The sequence below is a fragment of the Nyctereutes procyonoides genome, unplaced genomic scaffold, assembly GCF_905146905.1.
Source record: "Nyctereutes procyonoides isolate TBG_1078 unplaced genomic scaffold, NYPRO_anot_genome, whole genome shotgun sequence".
Lineage (NCBI taxonomy): Eukaryota > Metazoa > Chordata > Mammalia > Carnivora > Canidae > Nyctereutes > Nyctereutes procyonoides.
In genome coordinates, this window is record NW_026575043.1 from 39,655,154 (window position 1) to 39,679,129 (window position 23,976).

The 23,976-nt window shown below is 39.5% G+C and overlaps 1 protein-coding gene across 6 annotated transcripts in view; it reads right to left on the reverse strand.

Annotated features, from left to right (window-relative positions):
• Positions 1 to 23,976, reverse strand: part of SFI1 (SFI1 centrin binding protein) — a 94,364-nt gene that overhangs the window by 56,153 nt on the left and 14,235 nt on the right. For 4 of the 6 annotated variants that reach the window (XM_055323381.1, XM_055323377.1, XM_055323380.1 and 1 more), the window contains 5 exons: positions 19,148 to 19,321; positions 16,960 to 17,031; positions 12,696 to 12,785; positions 9,035 to 9,145; positions 4,799 to 4,893 (listed from right to left, as the gene is read on the reverse strand). In XM_055323381.1, the coding sequence (XP_055179356.1) occupies positions 4,799 to 4,893; positions 9,035 to 9,145; positions 12,696 to 12,785; positions 16,960 to 17,031; positions 19,148 to 19,321 (542 nt within the window). The remainder of the gene's footprint in view (positions 1 to 4,798; positions 4,894 to 9,034; positions 9,146 to 12,695; positions 12,786 to 16,959; positions 17,032 to 19,147; positions 19,322 to 23,976) is intronic. The other 2 variants (XM_055323382.1, XM_055323383.1) reach the window with 2 other exon arrangements.

A 23,976-nucleotide genomic window follows, 5' to 3' on the forward strand; every position in this document is an offset into this window, starting at 1 on the left:
GGATATTACTCAGCAATATAAAGGAATGAACTACCGATACATGCAATAACTTGGATGAATCTCAAATGCATTATGCTAAAGAAGGCAGTGTCAAAATGCTACCTACTGTATGCTTCCCTTTATATTGCATTCTAGAAAAGCAAAGTCAATGGTAACAAAGAACTGATCAGTGGTTGCTAGGAATCTGGTATAGAGGGAAGGCGCTATAGAGGGTTAGCACGAGGGAGTCTATCAGGAGTGATGGAACTTTCTGTTTCTTGATTGTGGTGGTGGTTACACAACTACACATTCCTCAAAATTCAAAGAACTATACACTAAGGGACTCCTGGGTGGTAACCAGTCACCTTTGTGCACAGGTTAAGTGTCTGCCTTCAGCTCAGGGCGTGGTCCCAGAATCTCAGGATGGAGTCCTATCAAGCTCCCCTCAAGGAGCCTGCTTCTCCCTCTGCCTATGTCTCTGCCTGCCTCTCTGTGTCTCTCATGAATAAATAAAAATCTTTAAAAAAAACCACTATACACCAAAAAGAGTGACATTTTGTGTAAATTATAAAGGATACAACAAAACATAAGCAACTTGCCAGCTAAATACTGAAAAAATGCATCCAGTGCTATAACTAAGAGGCCTCAGAAATTGCTTCTTACATTTTGGGCAAACAGACAAGGGAAGTAAAAACTCACAGTGCTGGGGGACAGAAGAAAACACTACATGGGGAAGAGGTTATTTAAAATGTGAGGAACTGCAGGGACAAACATGGAAAGATATGGAAGTGCACATTCAGTGTGGCAAGGGTATAGAGTGTAGGGTGTATGGAAGGGACAGAAGAGAATAGGTGAATACCTTGTATGCTATCCGAAGGAGTGTTGACTTTATTAGCAAAGAGGAGCCAAACGAATTTTTATGTGCAGGAGTGACACGATCCTATGTCTTACCACTACTATAGCCATGTGGATAAGGAGAAGGGGGGAGAAAATAAATGCAGGGAGATGAAAGAAGAGGAACTTACAAAACTTTGGGAGAAAGATAAGAATTAGTTGGGCAGTGACAAAGAAAGGATGAGTGCAGGCAGCCCAGGTGGCTCAGCAGTTTAGCGCCGCCTTCAGCCCAGGGCATGATCCTGGAGACCTGGAATCAAGTCCCACGTCGGGCTCCATGCATGGAGCCTGCTTCTCCCTCTGCCTGTGTCTCTGCCTCTATTTCTCTCATGAATAAATAAATAAAATCTTAAAAAAAAAAGGAAAGGATGAATGCAAGTGACACATCAGAGAGCCATATTATAAACAGAGATAACTGAATAATGTGAGGCATGAGAAATGGATAGGCCATGTCTCAGTAAGGTTTCTCAGTCAGCTAGGAAAAATAGGAGAAAAAGCAGGTCTTAAAAAAAAAAAAAAGCAGGTCTAAATATGAGGCATCTGACAAGCTGTATTTATAACTGGTTGAGTTTGAGATGCCTGCAGGACATGCATGTGAAATGAGATGAGGCAGCTGCTAATACAGGCTACGTGATCATTTGGAAACTTGGTGCTATTTTCTCTTAGACTCCCAACATGGGTTTCTGGACTCAACTCACAGAGGAACCAAATACTGACCAGAGCTAAACTGGCCACAAGATCACTAAGGAACAACCTGGACAATGATGACCAGAAGTGAGCCCGGCAACTTGACTCTTGACAGATAGAGAGACAACAGCTCTGGGTGCTATGGGAGGGCAAGAATAGCTGGTTCAGAGAACTCATGCTTAAATGAGTTGTGGGTGCCTAAACCATGCCATATGGAGAAAACTATAAATACATGACTGTATAGTTCTTGTGCAGAGATAAATATTTTGCGTAATAGGAAAGGGGATCAGAAAAATGTTCCCTTTGACCTGGAGTTATTTTCTCTCTCTCTGTAATGTAATGTCTTCCCCAAGAGCTTCTGAAAAAGTAAATGTGGACTCTCAGTGAACTAGGAAAAAGAGAGGGGTCTTCCTCAACTTGATAAAGAATATCTACCAAAAGTCTATATCATGCTTAATGGTGAGAAACTCAAAATTTTCCTACTAACATCAGGTACAAAAAAGAAATGACCCCTTTCAACTACTCCTTTTCTTCTCTTAAAAGATTTTTACTTATTTGAGAGAGAGAGAGAGAGAGCGAGCGAGCGAGCATGAGCCGGCGGGGGGGGGGGGGGCAGGAGAAGCAGCAGATGGAAAGGGAGAGAAAAATCTAAGCAGACTCCATGCTGAGCACAGAACCTGACACAGGGCTCAATCTCACAACCAACCCTGAGATCAGATCTGAGCCAAAACCAAAAGTTGGACACCTAATGGACTGTACCACCCAGGCACCCTCAATTACTCCTTTTCAACATCATACTAGAAGTTCTAGCTAATGCAACAAGAAAAAGCAATAAAAGGTATAAAGATTGGGAAGAAAGAAGTAAAACTGTCTTTGTGCACAGGTGACACACCTGTCTGGGCAAAGAACCCAAAAGAATTGACAAACAAAAAAATTACTAGAACTAATAAATCCAGAGCAAAGTTGAGAGCTGCAAAGCTAATACACAAAAGTTCATTGCTTTCCTATATAACAGCAATGAACAAACAGAATTTGGAATTGAAAGCACAATGCCATTTACATTAGCACCCCCAAAAATGAAATTCTCATGTATAAATCTAACAAAATATATAAAATGTCAATATGAGGAAAACTGTAAAACTCTGATAACAAAATCAAAGAACTGAATAAATGGAGGGATATTCCATTTTCATGGATAGGAAGACCCAATATTATTAAGATGTAACTCTTCCCAACTCGATCTCTAGATTCAATGCAATCCTAAACAAAATCCCAGCAAATTATTTTGTGGATATCAACAAACTGATTCTAAAGTTTATACAGAGAGACTAAAGACATAGTATAGCCAACATAATATTAAAGAAGAACAAGATTGAAGGAATGACTTCAAGACTTACTAAAAAACTACAGACATCAAAATAAAATGATACTGGTGAAAGAACTGACAAATAGATCAATGGAACAGAAGAGAGGGCCCAGAAACAGACCCATGTAATATAGCCAATTTCTCTTTGACAAAGGAGCAGGGGTAAATACAATGAAGCAAAAACAGTCTTTTCAACAAATAGTGCAGGAACAACTGGATTTAGGCATGCAAAAAAAAAAAAAAAGAATCTAGATACAGATCTTACATTCTTCATAAAAATTAACTCAAAATGGACTATTGACCTAAATGTAAAACATAAAACTATAAAACTTCTAGACAATAACATAGAAGAAAACTCAGATGACTTTGGGTATGACATAACAACAAAAACATAATCCATTAAAGAAAAATGTGATGGGCTGGACTTTATTAAAATGAAAAAACTTTTGCTTTGCAAAAGACAATATAAAATAGAATGAGAAGACAAGCCACAGACTGGGAGAAAATATGTGCAAAAGGCACATTTGATTAAAAAAAAATATTATCCAAAATATAAAAAGAATTCTTAAAACTCAACAAAAAAAAATCCAATTTTAAAAATGGGCAAAAGACACCTCAGCAAAAATATTCAGATGGCAAATAAGTATATGAAAAGATGCTCCATGTCATATGCTATCAAAGAATACATATTAAACAAGATACCACTATATACCTATTAGAATGGCCAAAATCCAGAACACTGACAACACCAAATGCTGGTGAGCATGTGGAACAGACATTCTCATTCATTGCTAGTGGGAATGCAAAATAGCATAGCCACTCTGGAAGACAGCTTGGCAGTTTCTCACAGAACTAAACATATTCTTACCATATGATCCAGCAACTGCAATCATTGGTATTTATCCAAAGTTCCTGAAAACTTATGTCCATACAAAAACTTGCACATGGAAATTTACAGCAGTTTTAATCATAACTGCCAAAAATTGGAAGCAACCATGATGTCCTTCTTCAAAATGGATAAACTGTGGTACATCCAGACAATGGAATATTTATTCAGCACTAAAAAGAGCAATCAAACAACAAAAGATATGGAGAAACCTTTTTTTTTTTTTTTTTTTGATATGGAGGAAACTTAAGTGCACATTACTAAGTAAAAGAAGCCAAACTGAAATGGCTATATACCCTATGATTTCAACTATATGACACTCTGGAAAAGACAAAACTATGAAGACAGTAAAAAGTTGTTGGGGGTGGAGTGGATGGGGGCCTAGGTGGTGCAGTCAGTTGAATGTCTGACTCTTGGTTTCGGCTCAGGTCATGATCTCAGGGTCATGGGACTGAGCCTTGCATCGGGCTCTATGCTCTGTGTGGAGCCTGCTTGAAATTCTCTCTCCCTCTTCCTCTGTCCCTCCCATTTGTATACACTTGTGCTGTCTTTAAAATCAATCAATAATCAATCAATCAATCTTTACCCCAAAAAAAGTTGCTGGGAGGAGGAGATGAGCTAAATAGGTAGAGCACAGAAGATTTTTAGTGCACTTAAAGCACTCTGTATGATACCATAATGATGGATAAATGTCCACAGAAGGTACAACACTAAAAGTGAACCCTAGTGTAAACTATGGATTTTGAGAGATTCTGATGTGTCGATGTGGGTTCACTGTAACAGATGTACCACTCTAGCGAGTGATGCTGATAGTGGGAGAGAATATGCATTGGGGGGGGAAGGGAAGAGGTATATATGGGTAATCAGTGTCTTTTCCCCTCAATTTTGTGCTATGAACTAAAACTGCTCTCAAAAAGTTAAGTCTTCATAAAAGAAAATCAAATAAATGAAGGCATTTTCTTTAGACATGTACTCCCTTTTCTTACCATGATTCTCAGCTCTAATGTACTTGTTCCTCATCTCCTGCTGCTGATGCACATAGGTCCTCCAAGTCTGGAACATCAGGTTGTACAAGTAATATCTGAGGAGGGAAAAAAATGACATTTCTTTACTTATTTTCTAAAGTTTATTTATAATATCTACACCCAACATGGGACTTGAACTCACAACCCTGAGATGATGAGTCCCATGCTCCAAAGACTGAGCCAGGCTGGTGCGCCAAATGGCATTTCTTTAAACAAAAAAAACTCCTTTTTTTTTTTGACAAGATTTTTATTTATTTATTCATGAGAGACACAGAGAGAGAGGCAGAGACACAGGGAGAGGGAGAAGCAGGCTCCATGCAGGGAGCCAGATGTGGGACTCGATCCTGGGACTCTAGGATCACGCCCTGGGCCAAAGGCAGGCGCTAAACCACTGAGCCACCCAGGGATCCCCTAAACTAAAAAACTCCTAATTCAATATACCCAGTCCATTCTGTACTCAGAAATTAACATGGATGCTTCTGATACAAAAAAGCCATATCTATATCTGAAGCTAAAATTTTATTTCCCATAGTCACAGTGAAACCTACTCTCCTTGATGGAGAGTCATTCTCACCTCACAGTATCACTGAGGAAAAATAGCTTGAATTATCTGATAATAACTTCACCTTCAGCATTCACAAAGCTATGACAGTCATATCTTTATCATCTTAATTATCCATATTATGTAAAACATCACCTCTCCTCTATGCTAAACATAGTCAATGACACTTTTCCTTTGTCTTTTCCTTGTATTGAGAAGGAAACACATTAAGATTGTCAGTCCCTCCATATTTTCTCTATCCCATTTCCTAAGACTTGATTTCATGCTCTACCAGCTTACTAGAATGATTAAACATTGTCTTCATTTTATCTGAAATACCCATAAATCAGAAACCTTGATCCAAAGAACCTAAATAAAGAAGTGATTATGGGGTGCCTGGGTGGCTCAGTTGGTTAAGTGACTGTCTTTGGGTCAGGTCACGATCCCAGGGTCCTGGAATTGAGCCCCATGTCAGGCTCTCTACTCAGTGGGGAGCCTGCTTCTCCCTTTCCCTCTGCTTGTTGCACCCCTGCCTGTGCTCTATCAAATAAATAAATAAAATATTTTTTTAAAAAGTGATTATGAGAGTAAATACTATTTTTAAAAGATACATGTCTAAGATACATTAATTTTATTTTATAAAAGATATAAAATGTGTACTTCATATAATTCCAATTTTTACTTTTTCCTCTACTTATCTTTGCAACTACTAATGTTAAGTTTTAGTTTTTTCTATTTCTATTTTCTTAATGTCCCATATTGTGCATATATTTTCTCTTATAATCAAAAAAATTATAACTTATTATTTAAAAAAAAAGAATACTCAATCTTAAGAAACAAAGAATACTCTCAGGTTCAGAAATTATATAGAAGTGAGTCAGTGAGAAAATCCTATCAAACTATTAAAATGTTATTAAAATTATTAAGATAATACTACCAAAATCCATCTCTAGACTCAATATAAGCCCCATCAAGTTTCCAATGGCATTTTCTACAGAAGTAGAACAATCCTAAAAATTTCACGGACCCTCAAAAGACCCTAAATATCCAAAGCAATTCTAAGAAAGAACAAAGCCAGAGGTATCATATTTCCTTTTTTTTTTAAAGATTTTATTTATTTATTTATTCATGAGAGAGAGAGAGGCAGGCAGAGACATAGGCAGAGGGAGAAGCAGGCTCCACGCAGGGAGCCCAATGTGGGACTCGATCCAGGGACCATGGGATCACGCCCTGAGGCAGATGCTCAACCGCTGAGATGCCCAGGTGTCCCGAGGTATCATATTTCCTGATTTAAAGTTATACTGTAAAGCTATAGTAATCAAAACAGAATGGTACTGGCATAAAAGCAGGCCAATGGAACAGAATAAGCCCAAGAAATAAACCCAAGTATATATGGTCAACTAATACTTGACAAAGGCGCCAAGACTACTCAATGGAGAAATGACAATCTGATAAATAGTGCTGGGAAAATTCAATATTCACATATAAAAGAATGATACTAGCTCCCTATCCTTTTTTTTATTGGAGTTCAATTTGCCAACATATAGCATAACACCCAGTGCTCATCCCACCAAGTGCCCCTCTCAGTGCCCATCACCCAGTCACCCTAACCTCCCGCCCACTTCCCCTTTCACTAACCCTGTTCATTTCCCAGAGTTAGGTGTCTCTCATGTTTTGTCACCCTCACTGATATTTTCACTCCTTTCCCTTTATTCCCTTTCACTAATTTTTATATTCCCCAAATGAATGAGACCATATAATGTTTGTCCTTTTCTGATGGACTTATTTCACTCACTAGCTTCCTATCTTAAACCATTCACAAGATGTACCTTGCAATAGATTAAAGACTTACATATACCTGAAACCATGAAACTCCTAAAAGAAAATACCACAAAAGAGCTCCTTCACATAGGTCTTAGCAATGATTTTTTTGATATGACACCTAAAGCAAAAGCAATGAAATAAAACATAAACAAGACTATATCAAACCAAAAAACTTATGCACAGCAAAAGAAACAATCTACAAAATGAAAAAGAAAACATATGGAATGGGAAAAATATTTGCAGACCATATATTTGATAAAGGGTTAATATCCAAAATATATTAAAAACACATACAACTCAATAGCAATCCTCCCCAATAGTCCAAATAAAAAATAGGCAAAGAATCTGAATAGATATTTTTCCAAATAAGATACATGAAAGGCCAAGAGGTTCATCAAAAGATGCTCAATCTCATTAAGTCATTAGGGAAATACAAATCAAAACCACAATGAGCTATCATCACACACATCTCACATAATGACCATCAGAAAGACAAGAGATAACAAATGCTAGTGTCAAAGTGGAGAAAAGGGATTCTTGTGCACTATTGGTGGGACTGTCAATTGCCACAGCCACTAGGGAAAACAGTATGGAGGATCCACAAAAAATTAAAAGTAGAACTACCACTTGATCCAGCAATTTCACTTCTGGGAATATATCCAATGGAAATGAAAAGACTAACTCAAAAAGATATCTGCACCACCATGTGCACAGCAGCATTATTTATAATAGCCAAGACATGGAAACAATCTTAAGTGTCCATGGATGAGTGAACGGATAAAGTTATTGTGTGTGTATGTGTGTGTGTGTGTGTGTGTGTGTGTGTATAAAATGGAATAAAAAGTAATTTTGCCAAGTGTGACAACACAGACAAACATTGAGGGCATTATGCTGAGTAAGTCAGACAAAGACAAGTACTATAAGATCTCACTTATATGTGGATCTAAAAGCAAACACAATAAACTCATAGAAAAAGATCAGATTTGTGGTTACCTGAGGGAGCCATGGGAAGGTAGGAGGAGAGGGAATTGGAGGAAAGTGGTCAAAAGGTACAAACTTCTTTTTTTTTTAATTTTTTTTTTTTTAATTTATGATAGTCACACAGAGAGAGAGAGAGAGGCAGAGACACAGGCAGAGGGAGAAGCAGGCTCCATGCACCGGGAGCCCGATGTGGGATTCGATCCCGGGTCTCCAGGATCGTGCCCTGGGCCAAAGGCAGGCACTAAACCGCTGCGCCACTCAGGGATCCCAAAAGGTACAAACTTCTAATTATAAAACAGGTAAGTACTGGAGGTGAAATGTACAACATGACGACTATAGTTACCATCACTGTATGAAATATATGGAAGTTGTTAAGAGAATAAATCCTAAGACTTTCCATTATAACTTTAAAAAGCCTTTTTTTTTTAAAGTAAGAGAGAGAGAACACATGAGTGGGGGAGGGGCAGAGGGAGAGGGATAGACTCCCTGCTGAGTGGGGAGCACAACGCCAGTCGGATCCCCTACCCTGAGATCATGACATCAGCTGAAGTCAGACACTCAACCAACTGTGCACCCAGGCACCCCAGCTTTTTTCTCTTTATGTCAGTTCTTTTTATTAAATCTGTATGAGATGATGGATAACTAAGTTTATTGTGATAATCATTTCACAATATATGTAAATCAAACCTTTATGCTGTACACCTGAAACTCATTCAGTGATGTATGTCAACTATATCTCAATAAAATCTCTGGACAAAAAACTTTCCCCCTTCTGACCACAGACATGCCAACAAATAACTATTTGATCATGTGTAGCAGTAAAATTAAAGTAATAGAACATGAAACCCAACCTGTAGTGACAGTCGGCTCGAACACAGAGTTTCCACTCTCGCTGGAAAACCCACCACTCTTCTTTCCATTCTTCAAAGACTTTCCGTAGTATTCTTTGCTCATAGTAAAACCTTTGGCAAAGAACAAAATTCAGAGAGATCCATGATGATGTGGGAACGGATATTTATTCCCCAATTAGTTTCATATTGCCAATACTTTTCTCATAGAAAAGTGTGGCTCATTCTCTGACAACACCAGAATAAAAGAAGTTATTTTCCAGATCAAAATCTTAGAACTACTTAAACTAGAAACAAAGCTAAAAAATGTTATACTACAGATTTCTACCAATTAAAGAGGTTAAAGTAGAATAAAAATCTGACTTTTCAAATACCATAAATGAGTTGAAAATTATTCTCAAGGTTTATTTTCCTTCGTCAGACTAAAACATTTTTGATTAGTAAAAAGCGGTAGTAGCTATACTTCACATTTACATATACAGGAGATTAAAAGTTATAAGCAAATACCTAATGGTATTCTTAGTACTTACAGGAACAAAGTATAGCAGTTTAACTGAAATCTGGCCAGAGAAGTTATGAAAACAGCAAAATATAGGTAGAAGAAATAGAGAGGAGGCCAAAGGCAATAAGAAAGAGAAAAAGAGAGCAATGGCAGATTGTGTGGATGCTAACAGGTGCTATCAAGGTGACAGATAATTTGAACTCTGTTGCCTGCCCATCACTTTGAATTTCTTTTCATGGTTCTGCAGGTTACTAACATGTCCTTCCTCCTTACCACTCATGGTAAGGAGACTACCTAGCAAAAATATACATAGGGAAATTCACTTCACTATTGTTCATAATAAAGAGAGAGAGAGAGAGAGAGAGAGAGAGAGAAAATTACAACAAATGTCCCTCAACGGGAGATAGGTTAAATTCAATCAATGTTGCGAGTCATTTTTAATGAAGTAGACCTAAGGATACTGAAATGGAGAGATGTTCAAGAGAAGTTGTTAGGTGAAAACATAAAGCTACCTCATCGTATGTATGACACCATTTTTTAAAATTAATTCTTTTTGTATTTCCAGGACCCATATGTTGGAATCAATATAATACATACCAAATTTTAAAAAATACATACCAAATTAACATATATTTATATATAATATATACATACATATTTGTATACATAGATAAAAAACATATATATGGATATATGCATGCCCTGTGTGTACATCTACAAATCATCATATTATACATATTGTCTGAAAAGGTTTCTAGTATACCAAACTATTACCAGTGGTTATCATTCAGGGAGAGATTGTAGGAGACTGGTGTTTCCTATTACACGTATCTATAGTTTGAAAATTTTTTAAACAACTTTGTTCACGATTTTTAAATTTTTTTTTTTTTACGATTTTTAAAATTTTAATGGAAAAGAATCACTTCCATTCACACAGGTACTTCCTTCTACCATCTACCACTATCCATTTACCTCCTTCTCTTCCCCAACCCCATTAAAATAACATCTATATTACATTTTTTAAAGATTTTATTTATTTATTCATGAGACACACACAGAGAGAGGCAGAGACACAGGCAGAGGGAGTGGCAGGCTCCATCCAGGGAGCCCAATGTGGGACTCGATCCCGGGTCTCCAGGATCACACCCTGGGCTGAAGGTGGCGCTAAACTGCTGGGCCACCAGGGCTGCCCAACATCTATTATTTCAAAAGGTTTAAGCCCACAAAGACAGAATAGGAGCAATGACAATAGACAAGAGATACCAACAAATTTTAGGTGACAGAGAACAGACAGGCAAGTGGCGTCTGAATCAGCGTATCAGAGAAAGCAGAGGAACAGCTAAGTGTCCTGTGCTTAGGGAATCAAGGAACAATCAGCTGGTGTCACAGACCCCAGAAAGGCAGAGAACAGGAGGCATAAGGAATGAGGGAGCCCTGGGTGGAGATAAAAGCACAGGATTGTTTGCAAGCTTAGGCATAAATGGTTAGGCCCCTAGGTACTGTTATTCACCCAAGCAGAGACTCCGGCGTCTCTCTGGAGAGGCTGAACAGAGAGGCACTGGATGGACTGCAGAAAACCAGGAAGAGCTCTGGAGAAGGTCTTAAGCAGAGTCCACATATTCTATGAGGCCGACATTCCCTCTCCTGTGCCTACAACCAAGCTTAGGGCACCATTACCCACCTCCAAGGGGCCAAACTTGCAATGAATGAATGAATAAATTTTATTTTATTATCTCGTGATTTTATTTATTCATTCACAAGAGACACAGAGAGAGAGGCAAACACATAGGCAGAGGGATGAGAAGCAGGCGCTTCACTGGGAGCATGATATAGGACTCGATCCCTGGACCTCGGGATCATGACCTGAGCTGAAGGCAGTCACTCAACCGCTGAACCAACCCAGGCATCCCTGGGATGCTATTTTTTAAATAAAGGAATATGCAGAGAACAAAAAGGATGTGTTGGATATTTAAAATAGGACAGAAGAAATAAAAAAAAAAAGATTCATAGATAGGTAAAAACAAAAAGGCAAGCACTATGGCTTTTATGCAATCTCAGCCAGAAGGGAAGCTACCTGCCATCTGAGCAGAGGAGTGACATGACTTGATCTACTCCAAATACCTGTCGGGAATAGACTGAGGCAGAAGACTGTAAGGTTGCTAGGGTCATTTAGGGGAGACATGATGATGAGTTGGACCAGGGTGTTAGTAACTGGAAGTACTGAAGAGAGGTGAAGTCTGAATACATTTTGAAAGCTCAGTCAGCACAATTTTGGTATTTGACATTGTAAATTGGGATGTGAGAGAAAAAGAAATGTCAAAGGGGACTCCCATGTTTCTGACTCGAGTTCCTGGAAATATTGGAGTTCCCTTTCACTGGGAGGGAGAAAGCTTGGTAGAGAGGTTTGTGGGGATGATTTTGATTTTGGCTTTGAACACATTAAGTTGTGACATCTATGAGACACACAGTGGAGTTGTCACATATGTAGCAGTCTGGACAAGGGAGAGGTCTGGGCAGGGTGTATATATTTGGGAATCATTCTGAGAGTTGATGAGATCATCACAGTTGTGAGGTACACAGAAGCAATGCAAAGATGAAGCGCAGGATATTTAGAGGAGGAGGAATCGACAAAAGAGAGAAGGAGCAAAGAGGTAGAAGGCAAGCCCTGGGAGGATGGTGTCACCTGGAAGCTGGAAGAAGAGAGGGCTTATGGGAGAAGGGAATAACGACTGTCTCGTGCTTCCTGGTAGACCTAGTAAGAAGTTGTTTCCAAATTTATCACTGGTTTGGACAAATGTAGTGACCTTAACAAAAACAATTTGGTGGAGGGGTAGAATCTAAAGTCTAGTGGGATGGATTTAAGAGAGACTATAAGACGTGTTGGAGACACAGAATATTGTCAGGGGAGTTGATATAAAGGGGGAGCAAAGAGATGGATGCTAGCTGCAGGAAGACATAAGGTTGAAGAGATTTTTTTAAATTTCAGGATAAGAGAAATAAGGGTATCATATGCTGGTGCAAACAATCCAGTAAAGAGTGAAAAACTGATGCAGAAAAGAGAAAAAAAAATTGCTAGGGTAATGGCCTTGAGGAGTCATGAAGGAAACACGGTACAAGAGCCGAAGATTTTGCCACAGATGAGAGCAAGGACAGTTCACCTGCCTCATGGTGGAAAAGCAGGTTGCATGGTGATAGATGTTGGCAGTGGGTGGATGTGATGGAGGGAACTCATGCGGGTCTCTTCTGTTGTTTCTATCAAGAAAATAGGAAGCAAGGCCATTAGCTGAGGAAGAAATCTTGACGAATTAAATACTGTAAATGGACATGACTGTTTTACCTACTTCCCAAGTTAACAAAAAAATTTTGTTCAGATCTCTTCAGGAAAATAAGTAACTATCTCATATTTAAGACTATCTTATATATGGACATATACTGCATTATTTTTGCCCTACTAGTTTGATAGTCATTTTGGTTCAGTTTATTAATGACAAAACAATGGCAGTTTATAAAAGTTAAAACAATCTCTCAGAACATAAAGGCATTATTCTGCATTCTCTGGTATGATATAATTCTCCTCTAATATTCCAAAAAGTGAGTAGTAAATAACATGAAAAATACCAAAACAAAAAAGCAAACATCAATATGTCCAATTTTCCCCAAAGTAACAAACAACCCACTTGATTTAAAAAGAGATTACAACATAAAACAACAAAAAAACGCTCCATCCTAAATTTCTAAGTCAACACAGTATCAAAATTCTAATTCTGGTAGATGCCTAGAGAAAAAGCAATATATTTACTCTCTCATTTTACAATTTGAGACACTAAGGCCCAGAGCCATAATTATCCTCAGATCAAACAATTAGCTAGGGTCTGAACTAGGGCCAAAACTCAGGTCTCCCAAATTCCAATGTAGTATTCTTTCCTCCAGACCCTGCTGCCACTGAAGAGCAAATAAAGTAAAGAGTATAAAGCGGTTATTTTAAAGCAGACATCAGTCACTGGCTAACCCAACACCCACTGTGAAGCCTCTGCCTCCTCACAGGTATTCCCTGCAGAGGATAGAAAGGTTTCTTTCCCAGACTGCTCTGTAGCAGAAGGTAGCCAGTGACACAGCTCTGGACAATGAGGCAGAAGCAGAATGCAGCTGATTGCTTCCAGAAAAGTGTTTTTCTGAGTAAGAAAGATCTGACACCATCCTTCCTTACTCCTTCCTGTGTAAAACAGAATAGTCATTTTGTAACTATGCCGCGTCATGTCTGAGGACCAAGGGCCAATATGTTAAACTGATGAACTAAGAAATGTAATAAAATTGAGTCTTTGATGGCCTCACTGAGCAGCTAAACACCAACCTCCAGACTGCTTATGAGAAAAAGCAAATCCCAATTTGTTAAAGCCACTGTCAGGCTTTCTCTTAGGTCAAATGCATTTCTAACTAATATAATCAGCATTTTCCAGCTACTCAGAATATAAATGAGTATTACTTAAACAGACATTTCTAGTTAAATATGGGTCAAGTATTAAGTAAAATTAAGTAGGAAAAGAATTTGGGGAAGAGAGTAGAGGGAACAACATAGTTTTTCTAGTCTCTGAATCCCCATAAAATACAGCAAACAGGAAGCAAAATAACAAATTCATGTATCAATCACAACAAAACCAGGTGACAAGGTATCCCCAGAATCCAAAATGCAAGCAGGCCAGGACAAACCATTCATAGTCAAAAGACCTACAAGGTATTACATTTCTACAGGAGGAAGGAAGAGCAATGAGAGTGGCATCTAACACTACCTCAAATGAGAATGAGAAAACCTCGAAACAGTCATTGCAAAGTGCAAGAGGCCCCATCTGAGACTAGCTGCTGAACCTGAGAGGAGCTTTCTCCTCTCTGTTACCAAGGCTCATATGAACATAACTGAAACAGTTGGAGCATTCCAGCCCCTGTAGTCCCAGAACCAACATACATGCCAGGCTCCCTTTTAGGACAGAGCTTCATAAATGAGGAAAAACTGCTGGAAGTAGAATAGAAATTGAGCAGGAGAGGGACAAAAGAGACAAGAATAGAGGATCAGACCAAATGTTTTAGGGAAACAGAACCAGATATTCCATAGAGCAAGCTGCCATATTTTTTTAACCCTACAAATGAAACTGAAATGGGAATCTGTGAAATAGGAAAGTTAACTGATCTTGACTCACTTTAAAAAGTTCAGAAAGATCAATTCCACATAAAAATGAGCAACAAAGAATTTGAGGTCATATCCTTTACAAAGTTATTGTATGAGAAAGGAAAGGGAGAATAACATGCCTATGGACAAAGAAAGTAAGCCAGAAAGATGTATTCACAAAACAAAGCAAAAAATACAAAACTCTGTAACCTATTATCTCAGAATGAGCTAAAAGACTCTAAGAAAATAAGTCAACACTTAGGCATATCATATTAAAACTCTGAAAAATAAGATAATGAATCTTCAAAACAGCAATAATTAGACTAACAACTTAGAAATGGAAGCCATAAGACAATGAAATATCTTCAAAATATTTGGGGTAAAAACTGGCAACCCAGTTTTCTCTATACAGGGAAATATCTTTCAAAAATGAAAGTGAAATAAAACATTTTTAAACAAAATATAAGAGAATTTATCACAAGCAAATCTATTTTAAAGCAAACGATCAGGGATGTCCCAATGACAGAAGGAAAATAATCACAGATGGAAACCTGGAAATGCAAGGAGAAAAAGGAGAGGAAGGGTAAATATGTGAATAAGTCTAAATGAATGTTAACTATATAAAACAAGAATAATGTTTTGCAAATTTTATTTTATATATATTTTTAGATTTATTTATCTAAGAGTGCACGTGCATATGAGCAGGGGGAGGGGCAGATGGAGAGGGAGAGAATCTCCAGCAGACTCCCCACTGAGCATGGAACCTGACTTGGGGCTCAATCCCACAACTCTGAGATCATGAGGTGAGCCAAAATCAAGAGTTGGATGCTCAACCAACTAAGCCATCTGGGTGCCCTGCTGATTTTAAAATATAAACTGAATTAAATACCTTACAATAAGGGCATATAAGGGAGGATGGGGACAGAATTAAAGTGTTCTAAGGACCTTGCCTTCTTTGGGAAGAGGGCAAAAGGGCCAATTAATATTAGACTGATAAATTAAAGATACATATATATATATAATATTCTTTAGGGTATATGTTAAAATACATATCTTTCAGTAAAAAGAACAGGAGTATAAAACTTCTAAGCTAACACGGGGGGGGGGGCAGTGATAAATAAAAGACTCAACTGAATGAAAAAAAACTCCAACTTTATTTAAAGGCACTGAAAAGCTGCCAAGAAAGTGAAAAAGGACAGGGCCAAGGCCCAGGAGAAGGAGGAGAAGCAGAGGTGAACTATGACTAACATCTGCAGCTGGGATGGATTGCTATCACACTGGGAGCCTCTCTTATAAAGACACACAAAGGAGATGGGAACAGCATGGCCCCCCACGTGGTATATTCAGAGAAAAGATTTCAGAGGACACCCACAGGCCAAATTTGCTTAAATGACTTTGAATGAAAAGATTTGGATGATGTTCCAGATTAGGAAAGCCACGATGTCAGAAAAGTGAAACAAGAAAGGTTGTAATAAGGGAAGAGTAGAGGGGTTAAGAACCCACAACACTGCCATTTAGAAAAAAAAAAAAAAGCTTACATTTCAATAGCTGTCAATTCCTCCTCTAAAATAAACCCTATCATTCCTTTAAAATAGACCCCTTCCCTCCAACCCCACTACCTCATGCATGTGTCCCTGAGCCTGCTGGCTCCCCTTGCAATATACTCTCTATGCTGCAGCTGAAGCACTTTTAGCCAAACTCCGCAGCAAGGGGCAGTGGCCCAAACACAGTGAAGCTGTGGCCCAGGGACATTCTCTCAACTACAATTTCATGCCCCTTGCCAGCGCCAACTTTCCCCCCAGGTTCTGCCCTAGATCAAATCAATGTGACAAGTCTCAACAGTGCCCTGAAAGAGATTATTTACTTTTGGGCAAATACTTTTTTTCAGAGATGGTCTTAGCTATCCTGGTTTACTTATGATTCCTTCATACATTCATTCGGTCAAACTAACGTGTGTTAGTACCATTATATCATATGCCTGCTGGAGGCTGGGTAGGAGGAGAAGGTTACACGTGGGCTTAATACAAAACAAAAACCTTGGGATCCCTGGGTGGCGCAGCGGTTTAGCGCCTGTCTTTGGCCCGGGGCGCGATCCTGGAGATCCAGGATCGAATCCCACGTCGGGCTCCCGGTGCATGGAGCCTGCTTCCCCCTCTGCCTGTGTCTCTGCCTCTCTCTCTCTCTCTCTGTGTGACTATCATAAATAATTAAAAACAAAAACCTAGAATGAACTCAGAAAAGTTTGGTGGTGTGAGCTAATACTACCTGGCTTTAGAGGGAAATACTCTTCCAAAAGTCATTCGAATCCACAAATGTAAGAACTTTCTGGCCACGCATCTGAAAGAAGGGAAGAAAGGATATATACACATTTTATAACTCCATCTGAGTTGGTCAACAATTTTCTGAACAGTATAGGGAAACTAAGGTCCCAGGGCGAGAGATGCTAGCATGAGTCAAAAGGTGAATTATAGCTAATTTTGCATCAAATAGAGCATAAGATGGGACAGATTTATAAAGCCAAGATCAAGCAGATGATTTTTATTATTTTTAAAGTAATCTCTATTCCCATTGTGGGGCTCCAACTCACAACCTCGAGATAAGAGTCACATGCTTTACTGACTGAGCCAGCCAGGTACCAGGTACCCCCAAGTTGATTATTTTTGAAAAATACTTTCAATATAAAGTCTTTTGTCAGTGAAGACTTCAGAGTTGAGGGAAAGGAAGTACATGATAATGCTTTTATTCACATTATTCTTACTGCCTAAAACACCTAGCAAATGCCCACTTACCCATCCATCAAGGCTCATCTTTAATGCCTGCTCCCATGTGAAGCCTTCTTGGACCTTCCCCAACCCAAACACAGTGAGTAGCTTTGTATCCTCAACACTCTTACTGTAATATAATGTTATGACACCAAGCCTCAGCAATAGGCTCACAGGGGACCCGTTGTTCACTCTGTACTGTGAGCCCCTGAGAACGGGGACCATGTCTTATAGTATCCTAAGTACCCAGCACAGTGCCTGGTACACACACAAAAAAGGTGGCTTGTCCTGGCCAGTTCAAGGTGTGTCTTTTCCAGGTTCAGCTTGGAACATTCTTCTTCCTCATGCCCTTTATCTGGCTTATTCTTACATTATCCTTTAAGACTCAACTTAAACCCCACTTCCTCCAGAAGTTCCTCTGACCACACTAATGAGGCTGTTCTAGCTATGTGAGCCTGCAGTACGACATCCTCTTGTCTTAAAGCATTTATCATGCTTTCTTGGTATGACTTAACAGTCTGTCAAGCCAACATGATTTTAAGTTTTCATGAGGTCATGGACGAAGAATGTCTTATTCACCTTGTATGCTCAAGCACTGAGCACACCACCTGACCAAGTAAGCACTTGATAATTTTTTGTGTAGTTTTATGGTTTTATTAACACAAAATGATATGCACATAAGCTGACTATTCATTTTCTTTGCTGCACAGTCTGGCATTAGGACTGGTGACTCTGATGGCCTACCGGGCTGCTCTTTCCACATGGCTTTGCAGTTCTTAGAGGAGATATTGTGAGCAATCTCTGCATAGTGGATTTGTTGTACATCTGCAGGACTTCAAGCCCCTTGACCCTGTGGACTAGGAACTTCCGGAAACCTCTGGGCAGCATGTGTTTTTTCTTCTTGTTGCTCCCGTAACCTATGTTGGGTATCAAGATCTGGCCCTTGAGGGGCGTCTGGGTGGCTCAGTCAGTTAAGCATCTACCTTCGGTTCAGGTCATGATCCTGGGGTCCTGGGATCAAGCCCCACATCAGGATCCCTGCTCAGTGGGGAGCCTGCTTCTTATCCTTCTGCTGCTGCCCCTGCTTGTACCCTCTCTCTCATTCTCTCTCAAATAAATAAAATCTTTTGAAGAAAAAAAAAAAGATCTGGCTCTTGAATCTTATGCACACCCTACTGTCAATGCGTCTGGATTTCTGCCAGTTGTGCTTAATTTTGACACACCGGTCTTACTGGTGGCAGATAAATTTCTTGGTCCTCTTTGTAATGATCTTGGGCTTCACCAGAGGTCAGAGGCAGGCTATGATGACAACCAAGTATGGTATGGTTACCACCTCCACAGGAGGCTCTAAGGAAGAGAAGGCCTGATACATTTTTGTTGAATGAATAAATAAATGCCTTTGATGGACCTAATCAAGAGTATTGGGAAATGATAATTTTTCTCGAATTATGTTTGGACTTTTTCTGGAAGACTCTTTATAGCTTATACATGTGAGCACAACTAAAGAATGTAAATGAAAATCGAATGATAGTTTTTAAGTCTGCAGATTCCTAAATCTTTTCTTCTGAACATTCTGCCATCAAAGTCTCTGACTAATTGACAAAGGACAATAAGAATCATCCCCTCATTTTAACCAAGAAGGAAGAACAATGGAAAAGCCACTGCAGGCAGATGACAACTTATAAGCTCACCTGATACGCAATTCTCGTAACCGGTTCTTTCGGGTCCAACCATGCGAGGCATGACACTGCACTGGATGACTGGCACTAGGTATCTCACTCCGGATCCCCAAGAGGGTAGAAGACTTCTGGTTGGCCGATATCTTTGGAGGATAAGGTTTCTTAACTGCACCACTCCTAAAAGACCTTAAATTTGAAGAGCAATTGGGAAAGGGAGAGAATCAAATTATCTCTGCATTAAAATATCTTTTAACACGGGTGAAATTAAACAAATAAGGACGCCTGGGTGGCTCAGCAGTTTAGTGCCTCCTTCGGCCCAGGGCCTGATCCTGGAGACCCAGGATCGAGTCCCACATCAGGCTCCCTGTATGGGGCCTGCTTCTCCCTCTGCCTGTGTCTCTGCCTCTCTCTCTCTCTGTGTATGTGTCTCTCATGAATAAATAAATACAATCTTAAAAAAAATAAGCTCAAGGACTCAGACTAATAATAACTATGCTTCAAAAAAAAAAAAAAACTATGCTTCAAGGACAATAAGCAGCTCAATCTCTGATAGAAATACCTGCCATTCACAATGGTGTGTCAACCATACCCAAAACTACTCTCCCCCAGTGATGATTAGATAGGACTCAAAGGACTCAGCATATACTCGTACTCGCAGCTAAGATTTATTATAGCAAGAGGACCCAAACCAAAATCCGTAAAGAGAAAAGGGGCATGGGGCAAAGGCTGCTGGAAATTAGGTGCATATTTCCAAGAGTCCTCTCCCAGGGGAGTCACATAGGGTATCCTTAATTCTCCCAGCATTGAATTATGTGAACACATGTGAAGTGTTGTCTATCAGGGAAACTTATTAGAGATTCAGGGGGGCAAAGTTCTCCCTGGGAGCTGGTCCTACAGGCATCCTCTGCCTATCACACACCAAAATTTTAGATTCCTAGAATGAAGCAGGTGCTCAGTATAAACCACATTGTTTGTACAAACAGCTCAGGCACAGTTAATTACTCTTATGAGGCAGGGAATGATGAGAACCTTCCCGAAGTTTAAGTTTCTAGACACCAGTCAAGAGCCAACTTTGCAAGCAGGACTTTCTAAGGAAAACAGTCTCAGGCCTGCAATGTTAATTCTTTTTTGCATGAATGGAAAACAAACATAATGGAGAAGATAAAAAAAGGAAAGTTAGTTCTTTAAAAACAGATAAAATTAACAATGAAACTGATCAAGGAGAGCGAGAAAAGGCCAAAAACCAGTATTAGGGGGGAAAAGGGAAACACATCATTAGAGATCCTAAGAAGATGCTGTAAACAACATGATAAAAATAAATTTGAAGATACAAGTAAAATGGATAAACAGCTAGAAAAGCAAACTTATCAAAACTACACAAGTATAAAATGTGAACAGTCCAATAACCATTAGCAAAAATAAACAGTAATAAAAACCTTCCTGCAACAAAATCTCCAGGCCTAGATGGTCTTGCTGTCAAGATCTATCAAAGTGCAAGGAAAAATTCATGCCAATCTCACATAAACTAGTTTAAGAATTATTTTTTATGGGATCCCTGGGTGGCTCAGCGGTTTAGCGCCTGCCTTTGGCCCGGAGTGCGATCCTGGAGTCCCGGGATCGAGTCCTACGTTGTGCTCCCGGTATGGAACCTGCTTCTCCCTCTGCCTGTGTCTCTGCCTCTCTCTCTCTATGTCTATCATGAATAAATAAATAAAATCTTTTAAAATTTTATTTTTAAATTATATTATTGGAGAAAGAGAGAAAGAGAACAGGGGAGGGGCAGAGGGACAAGGAGAGACTCCCAAGCAGGCTCCATGTACAGAACGGAGCCTGACAGGAGACTTGATCTCACAACCCTGAGATCATGAGTTGAGCCAAAATTAAGTCACTCAACCAACTAAACCACCCAGGCACCCCCTCAGAATTCTTTTTGAAAAAAAGAACACTACCCACCCCGAATCTAGATAAAACCAGGTAATTTGGGGAAACTGGCCATAACCTTATTTTTTTTTTAGATTTTATTCATTTATTCGTGAGAGACACATAGAGAGAGAGAGAGAGAGAGAGAGAGGGAGGCAGAGACACCGGCAGAGGGAGAAGCAGGTTCCATGCAGGAAGCCCAACGTGGGACTCGATCCCAGGTCTCCAGGATCCCCCTGGACTGAAGGTGGCACTAAACCGCTGAGCCACCCAGGCTGCCCTGGCCATAACCTTAGTACAAAACCTAACAAGGACATTTTAAGAAAGGAAAATTTACATCAATCTCACTAATGAATACATATATAAAAATCTAAACAAAATATCAGCTAACTCAAGTTAGCAACATAGAAAAAGGACAGTATGATAGAGGCTTACTTAATTCCAGGAAAAGGGAAGATTAACATTAGAAATATCAATCATTAAGAAAATCATATAATCATTTCAATAGATACAAAAAAAAAAGATTAAAAACTATTCAATACCCATTCATGACAAAAAGGTCTTGAACTAGAAAGAGAAACCTGATAAGGGATACCTAAGAAAAACTTATTCAGAGACCATACTTAAGGTTCTCCGTTTGAGATTTTTTTTTTTTTTAAGATTTATTTATTTGACAGAAAGAGAGTGTGCTCAAGTAGGGGAAGTGACAGAAAGAGAGTGTGCTCAAGTAGGGGAAGTGGCAGAGAAGAGGGAGAAGAGGGACTCCATCCCAGGACCCTGGGACCATGACCTGAGCCAAAGGCAGACACTTAACTGACTGAGCCACCCAGGTGCCCCCCTTTGAGATTATGAACAGGACGACTTCTATACAACATTGTACTGGAGATCCTGGCTGGCAGAGTAAAGCAAAAAAGAGAAATTAGGGGCACCGGGGTGGCTCAGTTGTTAAGTGCCTGCCTTCCGTTCAGGTCATAATCCCAGAGTCCCAGGATTTTGCCCCACATAGGGCTCCCTGCTCAGCAGGGAGTCTACTTTTCCCTCTGACCCTCCCCTCTCTTGTGTTATCTCTCTCTCTTGCACTCTCTCTCTCTCAAATAAATAAAAAAAATATTTTTAAAAAGAGAAACTATAGTCGTAAAGACTGGAGATGGGGGAATAAAGTGTCATTTTGCATATAATGTGATTATACATGTAGAAAACCCCAAAGACTTTACAGGTAAATTACTAAAATGTATGAGTTTTTAGCAAGACTATTTGATACAAAGACAATATCAAAAATATACATATAGTCAATTCTTGTTACTTCCAGTATTATAGTCTATGGTCACCTCAAATATTCTTTGTCATGGATTAGAAGAATCAATATTGTTTAAATATCCATACCACCCACTTCCAGTATTATAGTCTATGGTCACCTCAAATATTCTTTGTCATGGATTAGAAGAATCAATATTGTTTAAATATCCATACCACCCAGAGCCATCTACAGATTCAATGCAATCCTTATGAAAATCCCAGTCAGGGATCCCTGGGTGGCGCAGTGGTTTAGCGCCTGTCTTTGGCCCAGGGCGTGATCCTGGAGACCCGGGATCGAATCCCACATCGGGCTCCCGGTGCATGGAGCCTGCTTCTCCCTCTGCCTGTGTCTCTGCCTCTCTCTCTCTCTCTCTCTCTCTCTCTCTCTCTCTCTCTGTGACTATCATAAATAAAAAAAAAATTAAAAAAAAGAAAATCCCAGTCATATTTTTCACAGAAACAGAATAATCCTAAAATATGTATTGAACCAAGACCCTGAAGAGCCAAAGCAATCTTTAAAAAAAAAAAAAAAAAGATTTATTCATGAGAGACACAGAGAGGCAGAGACACAGGCAGAGAGAGAGAAGCAGGCTCCTCACAGGGAGCCCTATGTGGGACACCATCCCAGATCCCAGGATCACGCCCTGAGCGTGAAGGCAGACGCTCAACCGCTAAGCCACCCAGGCAACCCAAGCCAAAGCAATCTTGAGAAAGAAGAACAAAGCTGCAGATACTATGTTCTGATTTAAAACTATATTACAAAGCTATAGTTATCAAAACCATATGGCATTAGTATAAAAACAGATACACAGATAAATGAAACAGAGAGTCCAGAAATAAACTCATGCTTATTGGGATCCCTGGGTGGCGCAGCGGTTTGGCGCCTGCCTTTGGCCCAGGGCGCGATCCTGGAGACCCGGGATCGAGTCCCACGTCGGGCTCCCGGTGCATGGAGCCTGCTTCTCCCTCTGCCTGTGTCTCTGCCTCTCTCTCTCTCTCTATCATAAATAAATAAAAATTAAAAAAAACCCTCATGCTTATTTAGTCAATTAATTTATGATAAAGAGGGGCACCTGGGTGGCTCAGTGGTTAAGCATCTGCCTTTGCCTCATCATGATCCCAGGGTCCTGGGATCAAGTCCTGCATCGGGCTCCCTACAGGGAGCCTGCTTCTCCCTCTGCCTATGTCTCCACCTCTCTGGGTCTCTCATCAAAAATCTTTTAAAAATTATGATAAAGAAACCACAGTGGGGAAAGGACAGTCTCTTCATAAATGATATTGAAAAAACCAGACAGCTACATGCAAAAGAATAAAACTAGACCACTATCTTACACCATACACAGATATTAACTCAAAAGGAATTAAAGACTTGAATGTAAGACCTGAAACCATAAAACCCCAGAAGAAAACAGATAGTAAGCTCCTTGACATTGGTCTCAGTGATGAATTTTTGGATTTGACATCAAAGGCAAAGGCAACAAAAGCACAAATCAACACATGGGACTACAACTAAAAAGCTTCCTGCACAGCAAGGGAAACTATTGACAAAATGAAAAAGCCATCTACTGAGTCAAAGAAAATATTTGCAAATCATATGTCTGATAAGGGGTTAACATCCAAACTAC